Genomic DNA, 16,049 nt, shown 5'->3' with positions numbered 1-16,049 from the left:
TAAAACTCTGGACGCCAAAGCCACCTTGGCTCATTTTTACTGACATCGAATAATAAAATGCTTTTTGTACATGGTTTTATATTTCAAAGTATAATACAACGAATCCTACTTTATTCTAATGTCTTCAAAACTTTGTCTAAGGTGAATAACACACTTTCTACTTTTAAGTTTGAAGCAAAACAATATTGAATCTGACACACTTGGGTAAGCTACAAGAATAAGGAAAAAGAAAGGGAGACCTTCATTCTGTAAGAAAGTCATCTTGTACATGAATGTAGATAATTCTTTTAATACTTTTGCCTATGAAGAATGGAAGAGGTACAGTAGTAGCTAGTTACAGGGTCAGAACTAGAGTGAGGCAAGTGAGGTGCTTTATCTCAGGTATAAAATTTAAGGAGGCACCAAAAACTCAGTATTTAAGGTAAGTGACAGCTGAAGGAATTTTTTTAAATCAAAATTAATGTACAAAATTTTATTTTAAACAGATAAAAAAAAATAAATGAAGACAAAAACTGAGCATGCACTTGCATGACTTGTCTCACTGCCTCACCCTAATCCTATTTCTGACTGGATGAGGGCACAGTGTGGAAGAGGAGGTATTTATCAGAAAAGTATGTCCTTAGCAGGTTTTGATTTTAAAGGAAAGGAGTCAATGAGAGAAAATGTATGAAGATACAGGAAAGGTTGAATACTTGAATCCAGTTTCTTACTTGGTATGGGACCTAAGACACATAGAAAATTAACACCAAATAGGCTTAGAGACAGCACATTTATCAGAACAAGAAAGAAGTAAAAGGTACTAGTATGAATACAATTGGTTTGTATGGCTGGTGTCTGGGAGTTTAGTAAGTTTCTGTCCAGTAGCTTCTATTTTCTCTGTAATGTGTGCCATAAGATGTTTTGCTGAGGGTGAGGTGGAACGGTGGGTTCAGAGCTGTGAAGAGTAACGAAGTTTGGATGTAACTATTTAAAACTCTTCCATATTTCTCTTTTCCCAAATACCTTAACACTACTAACAAGGATGTGTATGACCCACCCAGCCCACCATACCTCTCTCACCTCACTCATTTTCTACATGAGCTCCCTCACTCACTCTGATCCAGCTATGGTCCCTCCTAACTCAGGGCCTTTCCTCATGTTGTTAACTCCCTCTGGAATGCTCTCTGTTTTCCTATTCCTCCTTTCACTAATACCTTATGATCTTCCAAGTCTCAGCTTAAACGATGCTGTTCCCAAGCAGCTTTCTTAAAACCATCCCCCAACTTTGTTTAGTCTGCGTATTACCTTCCCATTATACACCATCATATCATTCTACCTTTTCCCCATGGCACTCATTACAAGGTGAGGGGTGGAATTTATCCCAGGTTTGTTGTTTTGTATTTACATGAGAATCTCTTACTCTGAAGGAATGAATGTTACTTGGTATGAGAAGTAATGCTCTAGGGAGTTTAAATGGGTAAGAGAGAAAACAGAATGAGAAAAGGTAAAGGGATCCAGAAAATTAAGATCAATTACTATAGAATTGAGTTAACTGGGTAAAAGAGCTGAAAAGCTGTGGTTTTCATATTGTAATTAAATTGATTCTCATAGTAAATTTAAAAAATTATATAAATTAAATGTGTGTGCATACAGATATAGATACAGTCAGTTGTATACAATTTGAAAATGTACTTTTTTTTTTTTGAGACAGAGTCTCACTCTGTTGTCTGGGCTAGAGTGCCATGGTGTCAGCCTAGCTCACAGCAACCTCAAACTCCTGGGCTCAAGCGATCCTACTGCCTCAGCCTCCCAAGTAGCTGGGACTACAGGCATGTGCCACCATGCCCGGCTAATTTTTTCTATATATATATTTTCAGTTGTTCAGCTAATTTCTTTCTATGTTTAGTAGAGACAGCATCTCACTTTTGCTCAGGCTGGTCTCGAACTCCTGAGCTCAAATGATACTCCCTCCTCGGCCTCCCAGAGTGCTAGGATTACAGGCATGAGCCACTGTGCCCGCCCTGAAAATCTACTTTTATTAGGTAGAAATTGTCTATAGATGTTTTTCCTGTCTATTATATGTCCATTTCACATATTATTTTAATTTTAGGGTTCAATCAGTGTGATTATAACTCATCCAGGTCATACTAGTCAATAAATTTGATGTAGGAATTCTTTTTTTTTAATTTCAGAAATTTTCTCCTAAGACTATATATATATATATTTTTTTTTTCTTTTAGTTGTTGTCTATGGATGAAGAAAGGGTTATTGGAAAGATTTCAAAACACTACCCTGGATTTGTGAGAAGACTATTAAGCCATGGTGTTAAATTTGGGATCCAGTTTCCATATGATCTTGATGTTAAAATGAAAGCATTGATACTTGGAGCAAGTTTTCTCATTGTGAGTCAGTTTTGATTCTATTTAACTGAAAATTACATTTTCTGAGAGTACCATTACACCTTTGCTAATATTTCTCTTTAAATCACTTGGGTCAAATTGCAAATTATGCCTTTTGGACTAGTCCTCAGTCTCTAAATTACATCATGGATTCAGTACGCACATTGCAAAGGAAGCAAAAAACTAGTGTCCTAGAAGCGTGATCATTGAAGTTTAAATCCTTTGCCTTCATGAAAAATCAGACTAAGTCACTGAAAATAGAAACAAAATGGCTCAATAAATGTGTCTTATATTTATTTCCCACAATTTAAAATTTTATTAATAAACTTCTGTTACATTTTATTTAAAAAGTAACATTTTATTAATTTGGAAACTATAGACATTGTCATAGTTCATCCATGCTCCTTTAACAAAATACCTGAGACTGAATAATTTATATACAACATAAATTTATCTCTCACAGTTCTGGAGGCTGGGAAGTCCAAGATCAAGGTACCAAGTAGGTTCAATGTCTGGTAAGAACATAGTCCCTGCTTCCACAATGATGCCTTAAAACACTGCATCTTCCAAAGGAGAGAACACTGTCCTCACATAGTGAAAGAGACAGAAAGGCAAAAGGATTAGCTAGTTCTCTTGAGCCCTTTCATAAGGATTCTAATCCATTCATGGGGGTGGGGCTCATAACCTAATCACCTCCTAAAGTCCCTACCTCTTAATACTTTTACTTAATACTTTAAAATTCAGTTGCAACCTGAATTTTGTAGAGACACAAATTTTCAAACCATAGAAACCAAGAAAACTTTAAAAGAAAAATGTCATTCTTGATTATAATTGAATCCTATGGGCAAAGTGATCATAAGCAACTACCTTTCTACCCCAAATATTATGAAATGACAGTAAATGTCAGGAGAGGTATACAGGGCTAGGTCTACACGGCCTTGTCAGTAGGATCAAGGCATTTAGGGAAAGAGAAAAATAAGCAGGTTAAAAGAGCAGATATAGATGAGGAAAAATTAGTGAACTGAGAGATACAGTAGAGGAAATTATTCATAAATACAGTATCGATAGACAAGAAAATATGAAATTCAAGGGTTCCAAATGAAAAAAATTAACATAATAGAGAATAAACAACTGCTAAGAAATCTCCAGAAGTGAGAAACATGAATTCAGTTGTCCAGAAAGGGCAATATATTCTAAATAGTATAATTAAAAATTAATATCTATATAAATCAGAATGAAGCAGCAGAAGAACAAAGAAAAATACACAACCAAAAATTAAAGGCAGATCATCTGCAAATAAGTAGACTCACAACTACTTGACAGATATAGTAGAAGCCAGAAGAGAGTAAAATAATATCTTCAAAATACTAATTAAAAAAGTTTAACTCTAAAATTCTATTTTCTTTAAGACTATCTCTCAAGAATGAGTGTGAAATTTCTAATTATAAAAGAGTTTTGCAGCATACAGATCTCATTTTTTAAGGAGATACAGTAAGTCCTCTCTTAATGTTGTTAGTGGGTTCTCAGAAACTACAATTTTAAGTGAAATGGCACACCTCAGGTCCTCAAATAATCTCATTTTGTTCAATGTTTTGTTATCACATTGATGAGAAAAAATAGTTTATTTCTATATTGTAATAGCATTTTTGAAGTTAAAATGAAGCACAGCTAAAATACTAGTCAACAAAAGTATATAAGTTGTAAGAAAGATTAGAATTAAAATGTTTTAAGGTCTTTGTATTGCTTGGGAGGTAGAACTAAATTAAATGTGTATTTTAAAATTTCACAGATAGCCACTGAAACAACAAAAAGGACTATAAATTTTAAGCTAGTAGAAAGAAAAAATGAGAATATAATATAAGCAAGCAAACAAACAAAGAAAAATCCATTGGGAGAAAAAACAAGAAATAAGAAAAAGCATAGAGAAGATAGGGCTAACAGAAATTTAAAAATATCAACCTATCCAGCTGTAATAGATGTCAATTAAATAAATTCCATGCAAACTTTTAAAATAACTACAATAAATGTAAAAGGAAAAAACCTCACCAGTTAAAAGATAGAAACCATCATATTTGATTTTTAAAGTATCTGTAGTTTTCTTATGAAAGACAAACCTAAAATAATGACCCAAAAATTGAAAGAAAGACAATACGGATAAGAGATGGCAGGTAAATGCTAATTGCAAGAAAGCTAGGGAAGCTAAGTTAATACGAGGAAAAAAGTAGACTTTAGGACAAAATGCATTAGAGACAGAGACAGAGTGGGTAACTACATGATGATAAAGGTTTGGTTCAAATAAGATAATAACTCTAGATATGTATGCACCTAATATTAACCTAAAAACATAGAGAAAAATTTTAAAAAATTAGAAAGTTACAAACCCATCTTCATAATGGGGAATTTACTCACACATCTCAATTTTAACTAGATATGAGAGACAGAATATTAGTAAGGTTATATAAGATTTGAACAAAATTCACAAGCTTGATACAGTAGGCATATGGAGAACTTTGTACTAAACAATTAGAAAACATGCATTGTTCTCAAATAAACATTATTTACAAAAATTGATCTCATAGAGTGGGCCAACAAGTGAGTTTCAACAAATTTCAGGGAATCAATATCATTCAGACTTTGGTGTCTGAGCAAATGAGATTATATTAAAAGGTAATAAAGATAAATATTTTAAATGTTTTATACATATTAAAAAGTAAATAACTCGTTTAAGAAAAGCCTAATAAAAGTTTCAAAAAACTTCAAAATATATAATAAAACACTAATGTCAAAATTCTTGACATGCAACTAAAGATGTTAAAGAAAATTATAGCTGTAAATATTTATTGAAGAGAAGAAAAGTAAAAAATTAATGAGCTAATATTAATTAGCTAAATGTTTATAGCAGCACAATTCACAATTACAAAGATGTGGAAACAACACAAGTGCCCATGAACACATGAGGGGATTAATAAAATGTGGTATATGTATACCATGGAGTACTACTCAGCCATAAAAAATGGTGAACTAATACCTCTTGTATGAACCTGGATGGAGCTGGAGACCATTATTCTAAGTAAAGTATCACAAGAATGGAAAAACAAACACCACATGTACTCACCATTAAATTGGAACTAATCGATCAACATCTATGTGCAAATGTGGAAATATAATAGCATTCATCAGAAATCAAGCAGGTGGGAGGGTGAGGAGGGGAATGGGTAAATTCACACCTAATGGGTACACTGCACACTATCTAGGGGATGGGCCTGGTACAAAAGCAATTTATGTAACCAAATCACTTGTATCCCTGTAATATTATGAAATAAATTTTTAAAAAATTACAAAAAATAGATAAATACATTCACTTAAATATTCAGAAACTGAAAGGATGACATAGCATAATTAAAATTAACTGAATTGTTAAAAAATCATAACCAGAATAAACATAAGGAAGCACAATGAGGGAGATGTTAAATCTTTAAGCGAACAAAGATTAATGAATAAACAGCACCCACAACTTGTTTTTCAGGTAGAAAAAGTCTTGCAGAGCAAGGAACTCACAAAGTAACCAACTACTAAATTCAAATATCTTAAACTTCTGTACCTCAAAAAAAATCATAGTATTAAATATTAAAAAGCAAATAATAAAGGAAAATGTGTGCTACAAATATGACCAAGCAATATATATATAAATGAAGATTATATTTAAATAGAAGAAAAGGCCGGGCGCGGTGACTCATGCCTGTAATCCAAGCCCTCTGGGAGGCCGAGGCAGGTGGATCGCTCGAGGTCAGGAGTTCGAGACCAGCCTGAGTGAGACCCCGTCTCTACTAAAAATAGAAATAAATTATCTGGACAACTAAAAATATATATAGAAAAAAATTAGCCAGGCATGGTGGCACATGCCTGTAGTCCCAGCTACTCAGGAGGCTGAGGCAGTAGGATCGTGTAAGCCCAGCAGTTTGAGGTTGCTGTGAGCTAGGCTGACGCCACGGCACTCACTCTAGCCCAGGCAACAAAGTGAGACTCTGTCTCAAAAAAAAGAAAAAGAAGAAGAAAATTATCAAATTCCCAATGGAAATGTACCAATAATGGGGAAAAATAATTCAAACAACCATCAAAGAAGAAATAAAAATAAGAAATAAACACAAGAAAATATTTTTTAAAACACACAAACCGAAGCAAAAGAGAAGATGATAAACTACCTCTTTTTATTTAGCTTATAATAAAGTTTCTACTTCAGCTTCAATGCTGATGAAGCTTTAGAGAATCAAGTGCTTAAGAGCTATAGGTACAACTTTTGGGGAATAAATTAAAACTATCCACCAAAAAATTTAATGCTTATATTCTTTCAGATATAAACAAATAATTATGCATAATCTTTATAGCAGATAGTAATATAAACTCTCTGTAGCAAACTTCCTTCAAATAAATAGCAAAAAATTAAAATAATGTAAAATGTAAAAGTATGAGCATTATTAAGCATATTATAAGACACTGTTAAAATAGAATATTAAACAGATATTAAACTAAAACCTCAAACTGTTTCCAAAGAACTTTAATGACATAAATACTCAGGATATTTTATGTGGTTAAAAAGCATATTATGACATCAATTATGTATGTCTGGAAGGAATTTGAACCAAAATAGTAATGGTAGATTGGGGGAATTGAAAATAAAACTCTTTCCATTTTCTTTTTCTCCAATTTTCTACAGTGAGTATATATGGATGAAAAAAATGCAAATAAAATAATTCAGAATTAGTTGTTCCCCAAGGACCTGTATAATCAAATTTATTATTTTGAAGTATTTAAGAACAATCAAACAATCATTCTTATGCCCTTAAAAATTGGCTCCACATAGGTCTGATCCTCAGAATTTTGTTTTTAAATATATTTTAAAGTTATGTTATTATAACACAAGGACCAAGAAAGCATTCTCATGTCTAAAGCCTGTAGCTGTTTCTGCTATTAAATCAGCCTAATTGTATTTATTTTTCATTTTCATTCTAGGACTACATGTATTTTGAATTCTGGTCATAAGAATCAGCCTGAGAGACTATGCCAGAGACTACTGGCATTAAGTTTTGCCAACCCTCAGCAAAATTAAACAATTTTTACTGAAAATATCTAAATAAAGTTTTGCTTCCTTTAAATTATTTGTATGAATTTTTTCTTCATAAGCCACACCAAAATTTGATAACTTAAGATAATAATTGTATTTAGCTCAGGATTCTGCTGTACAGTTCTCCTGTCCAGAACCTGGCTCACTCATGCATGTGCAGTCAATTATCAGATTGGCTGGGGACTGTCTCATCCCAGATGGCTTCATTCACATGTCTGGCTGTTGGCCAGGGCCATGGGACCAACAAACCACATTATCTTCCAACATTTAGCTCATTTTCAAGCTTCTACTTCGGAGAATATTTTTATCAGTATTTAAACATGCTCAGGACCCTTATTCTTCCCCAAATTTCTCTCAGTCACGGATCTACCTCTCCCTTTAAAAACATTTTTGTTATTGTTCTTTTGCATCTAAACTTCTTAAATTTCTCCACTTCCTTCCATCCTATATTTGCCAGGAAGTCCAGTGTCATTTCTTTTGCATTTCTACTAAGGGATTCTTTTTAACCTCGCCTTACTTGACTTTTGTACAACATTCGGTATTGTTGCCCATTCCTTCCTGAACTCTTTCATTGATTTCCAGACAACCCACTTTGGTTTATTTTCCACTTCTTGCCACTCATTCTCAGGCTCTAGTAGATCTTTTCTTGTGCCCATCCTTTAAATGTTGATGACTTTCAAGTTTGCATCTTAGGATCTCTTCTGGACTATCTAGCTTGTCACATAGCAGCCAAATTAGAGGGAAATGAAGAATTTTTTAAATTAACTTTTATTTATCAAAGTATAACGTGAATAGTCTAAAAATCCAAAAACTGCTAAAAGACTTTTTATAAAATCAGCAGCCTCTAGGTATTCCCTTCCACCAGTTTTATACACACACACACAGACACACACACAAAACTTGCTGAAATTCTTCTTTGGAATTTTATTGAATTTTGAGACCAATTTGTGGAGAACTGATATTTTAAAAAATACTGCAACATCCAATCTTGGAACATGATACATCTCTCTTTTACTTAGGGCTTCTTTAATTTCTGTTATCTATGTTTTATAGTTAGCAGAGTACAAAAAAATGTATCTTGCATATTTTTCATTACGTTCATTACCAGATATCTGATGTTTACATGCTGTTGTGCCTGGCCTCTTTTATTTCCAAATTTTGTTCCTAGTATATGGAAATACAATTGGCTTTTATTGATTTATATACTGTTACCCTTGTCAATCTAAATAAACAGAGAGAGAGATTCTATAAAAAAATAATACTTATTTGGGAACAGGGCATTGCAATGGGCATACTCCATAGTAAACTATGTGCATATTCAGGGAGGTGAACAGGTTTTTAAAGGAAAAATATAATTGTTTTGAGATGATTATCCTTGGCTATAAGCATCAATAACAAGGGGACACCAGTCTGAGGTTGTCTAGGCAGTTGCTGGGCAGATGTCCTTTCAGAATTTAACAGCCTTTGTTCAAGGTTGCAGTTTTTGCAGAATCTTTTGTGATAGATTTGGTTATTAGGCATTTATGATAAAAACCTTCTCTTCATAGCCTTTCCCTGATCTATTTGTCAGGGTTATTTATTTATTTATTTTTTAACACAAGTGACTGCATTTTGATTCTAACTACTTTTATATTTCCCTCTTTTTATCAGTATCTTTCTCCAAAAGCATCCCTGATTGATCATCCTGTAGTTAGGTTTTGATTGTCCCTCAGTGCCACAATGGACCTATCCCAGTTAGTTGGTCTGGTCCCATGTTGGAGGGAGTGAGTGGTGACGAAGAGTCAGTGTTAAAACCCTTTTAGCCACATCTGAGCAATAAGAGACATTTGAAAGGAGTGACTCTCAGTCTAAGTCTACCTGCAGGCCATTGTTAAGTTCAATTTTGTCTGTTCCTTCATCTTTTGCTATCATCTTAAACCATTGGGCCAGCATTATTCTATTAGGAGTTGTACTTCTGCAATAATTTAACAAGTATTAATAGGAAATAAAAGTTTAAAAATAGAAAATACAAAGTAAAATTAATAGTACTATAACAATCTCAGTTTGCATAATGATTATGAGTCATAATCTTATGCTCAAAGGCAACTTGAATAAATCAAATGACCATTATTCCATGAAGTGAAAAAAGTAGGCATTAAGAAGGGTTAAGAGTCTCATTATGATATACAGTCTTGTTCTGCCATCTTGTGGAAAACTGTTCATAGCTTGAAAATGTTAACTTCTCATCCTACTTTGCAGTTTGAATGTTCCTGGTTATGGCATCAGGCAGTTTGGTGAACTTTTTATGTGGCCCATATAACAGCCACAAGACTTGTTCCTTAAAACTAGTCTAGATTTAGCTTATAGGGCTTTAGGAACAGTGCAGTTCCCATTTTTAGTAACTTTGTGAAAGAAAGTAGGATTGGGTAAATCTAGAAGAATGTAGGTAGATCTGTAGGTAGATCTCAAGAACTTGAAAACAATGCACAGAGCTAAAATTTAATAACAGGTGTATTATAGTTTTTCTTTAGAAATATAATGTTTTCTCTATACATTGGTTATATAGGAATCTCAGACTGAAAAATCTCTTGAAGCCAGGAAGCCAAACCAAGGCAGACATTAGATTTTACCTACAGTCTTAAGGTTCCTAGGCTTGCCAGTAAATGACAATTTTTATTGGCTCACTGTAAGGCTGGAAACCTTTAAAGTGAGGCATTCTAAATCTAACACTTTAGTCAAAGCCATGCATATAATCGATGTTTGCAATTGTACCCTGCTATACAAAGAGAGCAGGTTTTTATTTGACTTATATGAATAACCCGTATTGCCACAAAAATACCCATGAATAGTTTCTGAATTTTGGTGGAATCAAGGAGGGAGAAAAAGAAAATGCTTCCATCGTTGTTCACAAAAGTACACTTTTTAAAATTCCTGTAAACTATAGCTTAAGAAAGAAAATTTCCTTAAATCTGGAAAATAAAACATTTAAGTAAAGAAACAAAAATCTTTCAAATAAAAGTCATAAAAAAACTCATCAGTTATTCAGTGACATGTAATTAATTTTTGTTCTGCTTGATCTTGACTAGCAGCTTCATGAACCCATCAGTTTAACCAGTTTTATTAGCATATTGATCTTAAAGTTACTAGCAATCTGTATTTAAGAGTACTTGTTAGCATCTTTTCCATCTGATTGCAAATGCTTTTAGAGAGGAATTTAAAATGATAACTATGGATCACTAAATCTTAGAATAGCCATGATTAAAAATCTAATAGAATTCATTATAATCAGCAATTGATGAGGACTGTAAGGCTGGTGGCGGGCACCCCTCCCCTCCCTAATGGGAAAAGAAGAAGCCCACGACCTGCCAAGGACAATGCCTGCAAGGCCCAGCTAAGTTAAAGGACGACCACACCTGGATGGTTACCCTGATAGGAGTCTCGGTTCCTGGAGTCCACACATACCACTAGCCCCTCTTATTTCTCAATACCCGCCCTAAAACTGCAAGGGACAATTCCTTGTTCTCCCCACCATAAATTTTCCTACCAAAGAAACCCCTACCCCTATCCCTAAAAACATATATAAACCCATTCAGACTTCTGGGTGATGCGACTTCCCGGGTCTCTCTCTCTCTTGGGGCCCGTGAACCTCGCCCGGGGGTGCCCCAATAAAGCCTCGTTGTTTACCCCTTTCAACTCTACTCATCTTTCTTTCTCTGGCGCTGGTCTATCCAAAAACCTTACATTTGGTGCTGAAACCCGGGAGGGGCGTTTGGCTGCGCCGGCCCGCTCTAGGGCTTTGGCTGCACCACCCCCCTCTGCCAACTCCCACATTCCGGCCCGGGACCTCCGCTGACTGCCTGCGAGTCCCTAATTGACTACCTCGGCCTGGGTGAGTCACCCCGTGTTATCCCAACCCGGATCTCCAAGGGGCCTCCGTTCCCTCCGGGAAGCTGTTCCCTGTCCGTTAAACTGTGGGCCCAGGTCGGAGGCTCCCCCATTCCAGGGGCTGAGGCTATTCAGGGTCGCCTAAATTCCTCTCACCCCTTTCCGTACTGGCACACTAGTCTCGGACGGAGACATCCCCCCAGACTTTTGCTGCCTCCATAACCAGGCTGTTCCTGGCTATTTCCCCACCAGGGCTGAGACATTGTGGGTAGCCAAAGTTCCAAAATTCCCTGCGAGACGCCCCTGGGGTGTCTGCTGGCCAATCTGAGACATCCGGCCCAAGCGCCTCATTCTTTACTGCAATACTGCCTGGCCAATGTATAAATTGGACAATGGTTCCCAATGGCCTGAAAATGGGACTTTCGGTTTCAATATTCTGCAAGACCTTGATAATTTTTGTCACAGGAACGGCAAATGGTCAGAGATCAGATGTGACTTCCCACATCTCTCTCTCTTGGGGCCCATGAACCTCCCTTGGGTGTGCCCCAATAAAGCCTCGTTGCTTACCCCTTTCAACTCTGCTCGTCTTTCTTTCTCTGGCACCGGTCTATCCAAAAACCTTACAAGGACATTTTGTTATTTTTGTGGCATACATTGTAATTTCCAGAATTATGACTGATGACATTAAATTTCTAAGAGTTTTATATAATTCTGGAAACTTCATATCAATAACATACCCATAAATGTAACTGAAAGATAATTTAGCATCACTTATCATTTGACAATGTTTTCCATATAATTTATTGAATAAGCTAATCATTTACTAAGTGATGAGAGATATATTATTTGAAAAGCTCAAAGTTAATTCTAGGTGAAAAAAGACTTAATTTAGAATTTTCAGAAAAAATAATAGAGGAAAAAAATAGAGATAGAGAACTTAGAAGCCACTACCTATTAAGTCTATAATCCAGGGGTTTTTTTTAAAAGAGAGTTTAATGACAATTTAAGCTCTGTGTTTTCCTTGATGTAGTTTCCACATCAGTATAAAAATGTGAATGAGCCATGGTGTTTGGTGAATTTTTTGTGTGGCCCACACTTGATTAAAAAAGAGAAAGCACCAGAGGGCAGGGTATCTCTGCCAGCACCCAGGTGTTCAGATCAAATTAAATATTAGGCACTCAGAAAGAACGAAAAGTAAATTCAGCAGAAAAGACCTGCCCTACGAACAGACTATAAATTCTGTAGAAACCAGAGTACTCAAACCAGAAAGTCCTTATACCAGGAAGGACTTGTCAAAAAAGTCTTTTATCATCTCAGGAGGGATGCAGACCCTTTATTAAGGTGGTCTTCTACCAAAAATGGGAGGCTCAGCCTGAGAGAAAACTCACGGGTGTGAACAAGCAAACTGCAGAAGTGGAGAGCTCAAATAGCACAAGCAAGTACTGCACACCAGTTCCTAAAATTGCTGATTTCTGCCAGTTGTGATCTTTCTTTGATTCCATTTTTGACACCATTTATGTCAACCTAAATAACAAACAGAGAGACAGGTTCTCTAAAGAAGTGACATTTATTTGGGAATAGGGCATTGCAACGGGCACATGCAGGAACATGCCATAGTAAATTATGTGCATATTTAGGGAGTAAAGGAAGGCACAGATTTATAGGAAAAATAAGGAGGATTACATCATTGTTTTGAGATAATTATCGTTAACTACAAGGATCAATAACAAGGGGATACCAGCCTGAGGTTGGACAGGCAGTTGCTGGACAGATGTCCTTTCAGAAGTATTTAGTAGATCTTTGTAGATTTTTTGGGGGGGATTTCTTTTATGTAAAATTGTCATTTGCAAATAAAAAGTTATGCTTTATACTTTCCAATATTTATGTGTTTTCTTTTTCTTGTTTTTTTTTGTACTGGATAGGACCTCTAGTAAAATGTTAAATATTAGCAGTGGGCATCTTTGCTTTATTCTCAACTTTCTTTAAAAGGAAAACTTTTGATATTTCACCCATATGTGTGATGTTAGCTCTGGGTTTTTGGTAAATACTCTTAATCAGATTGAGGGAATTTAATTCTATTTTAAAATTGCTGAAAATTTTACCAACCTGAATTTAATTAAATGATTCTTATACATATGTTGATAAGGTCATATTTTTTCCCCTTATTCTGATAAGCAAGTGAACCAGATTGATTGATTTTGGATTATTTAACTAATGATGCATTTCTAAAATATCATTTATATTTGCATATCCCACTTGATCATGATGTTTTGTTTGTTTGATTTTGCTGGATAATGTTACTTGATATTCTGGTAAAGATATTTACATGTATGTTCAGGAATAATTTTGGTCTGTAAGTCTTTGTTGAGTTATGGAATCAAATTTAATCTGACCCAGTGGTGTGCTGGTAAATGTTAAATCACTGGCACTGGCTTTCCAGGGTAATAAAAAGCCTTAGTTTCTAGTGATTGGTCATTACTTGGTATGCATACCTCTACAATGGCTGATCTCAATCTATCGATATGATGTCACTCACTGCAGAATTAAGAAGAGATGCTCAAAATAGGTTCTCATGAGCCTGAGCAAGCTGGCTCCAGCATACTTGTGTTATGATCTAAAAACAAATTGAAAATTGTGCTATTACACTTTATATTCTGAACAAATTGGTGTAATATTAGTATTACTATTTCCTCTTTAAATTTTTGTTAGCATTCACAGGGTTTTAATTGATGAGTTTGAACAAAATATATATAGTTATATAAGATATATATATAAAACACTATATATAAATGTATATACATCATATCATATGTATGATAATTTTTATATATATTATTTCTTTACTATATACAATTTCTTAACGTAGGAAAAGTTTTTCCTTCGTTATCAGGAGGATGGCTTCAATCATATTGTGTCATTCAACAGACACTCTTAGTCATAAATACCGTATTTCAGGAAAAAGAAAATCAAATGATAAAAACTCAAAGAGAATGTTATGCTCCTACTGGCTGACAAATTCATTTGTAGTTGGCTAGATAATTATCAATGGTTTTTGTCAAATACTATTGGAGGAAGATTTATTCTAATAGTGCTTCACTTTGTATTATGCCAGGACATTAATTTAATAAAAGTGGCTCACTTTCTCTTTAGCTAAAACATTAGCTAAATTGCATTGGGAAAATAAAACTCAGAGGCAGAAACTAATTGGAAACATTGCTTTTAGGTAATGAAGCACTTACATATCCATTTTGGGGATTCATTAGTTTTAAGTTTGAGGAGGTTTTACATAACTCACCTAAAAAACACATAATTGCCGTTGATGTATATAACTGCCAAAGTCATTGAATAAAGGGGAAACTTTGGCATTTTATCTCATTTCATTTTAACAAACACTCCATCACAATTTGGACTAAACTTTAGGAATCCAAGGATAAAAAACATCATCAAGGCATTATTCTACTACTCATGAAGCTTAGTAGGGGAGAAGAACACAATTAAACCAATAACAACTCTACCAGAAGATAAGCGATATTAAGGAGATTTACATAAGGTGCTATGGGAACGCAATGATAGAAAAATCTTTCCAGGTGGGAAACAAAGTCTGTTGAAAGTGTATTAACATCTCTCTCCCTTTCCCCTTCTCTCTCTCTCTCTTTCTCTCATAGATTTACTATTCTGAACATAAATTGCAAGAAGGGGCAAAGTGTCTCTTAAGTAAACCAAAGGAAGTTACAATTGTCCCAAGTCCTATGGTTTGCTAAGAGGTTTGCACGAGCCAAACAAAGAGCATTCTAGACAGCTACAGAAGGACCCAGTAGTGTGTCTTCCATCAGAGAATTTCAGAAGGCATCATTATGAATGAACATTTCAGCAACAAGTAAGCACATGCAGGGTCAGTAAGTACAATTCTTACACGAAAGAGAAACTGACGTCTAAGAGGTGAATCTATTTTATCAACAATGAAAAGAAATGGATCGGTCCCAAGGGACAATTTTGCTTATTAATTAGAATAGGTTGTATCACATTCATTACAAACACAAAGACTGCTTAAAGAGAAGTAGAGATATTTCACAGAAGCAGGACTAGTTACATAATTTTCTAGGCCCAGCACAAACTAAAAATGCAGTGTTCCTTGTTCAAATGGTATTAAAATTTCAGGATGGCAACAGTAGCACATTAATCCAAGCACAGCTCTCAGGCCCAGGAAAGCAGCAGTGGTCAGAGGGAAGTATCACTTTATGTACTGTAGCAAGCTAAAGCTTTCTAGACTGGGAAGCCATAAACTCTGAAATATAGTAAATACAGGTCTGAATCCTAGCTCCATCACATATTATCTACTGAATATTGGACAAGTTATGAAATTTTCCACTTCCTCATTGAAATGTGCACATGCAAATTAAAACTTCCACCTGTTTCAGTATTATACATAAATACATAAGTAAATTTTCTTCTGTTGAATATATAAATAACTGAATGTATTATTAAAAAAAACAGTGCACAAAATTAGTGGCTTTAACACATTGTTGCTAATTTTCAGAATAAAATTTTAAAGGAAAACATTTTGTTCATTTTTTTAAATACTCCGACCATTGATTTTGTACCTCACCCCAGTTATTAGCTACCAATCACAAGTAAGATTCACCATTAAAATGACTGTTTTCGGATTAGATTTTTAAAATATTTAA

General features: G+C 34.7%; 1 protein-coding gene and 1 long non-coding RNA gene across 4 annotated transcripts in view; both read left to right on the top strand.

The window, feature by feature from the left end:
- LOC123630146 (phospholipid scramblase 2-like) overlaps positions 1–15,156 on the top strand; it is a 45,034-nt gene extending 29,878 nt beyond the window's left edge. For all 3 annotated transcript variants that reach the window (XM_045539416.1, XM_045539414.1, XM_045539415.1), the window contains exons 7-8: positions 2,220–2,381; positions 15,030–15,156. In XM_045539416.1, the coding sequence (XP_045395372.1) occupies positions 2,220–2,381; positions 15,030–15,125 (258 nt within the window). In that variant the 3' untranslated portion in view covers positions 15,126–15,156. The remainder of the gene's footprint in view (positions 1–2,219; positions 2,382–15,029) is intronic.
- LOC123630147 lies at positions 2,843–7,534 on the top strand. The gene is made up of 2 exons (XR_006732603.1): positions 2,843–2,893; positions 7,389–7,534. It is a non-coding gene; the product is annotated as an uncharacterized LOC123630147 (long non-coding RNA).
- Positions 15,157–16,049: the final 893 nt, after the last annotated feature.

The sequence above is a fragment of the Lemur catta genome, chromosome 1, assembly GCF_020740605.2.
Source record: "Lemur catta isolate mLemCat1 chromosome 1, mLemCat1.pri, whole genome shotgun sequence".
NCBI classification, from domain to species: Eukaryota; Metazoa; Chordata; class Mammalia; order Primates; family Lemuridae; genus Lemur; species Lemur catta.
The sequence above is the reverse complement of the archived record's forward strand: the minus strand, read 5'-3'. Positions and strand labels throughout refer to the sequence as shown.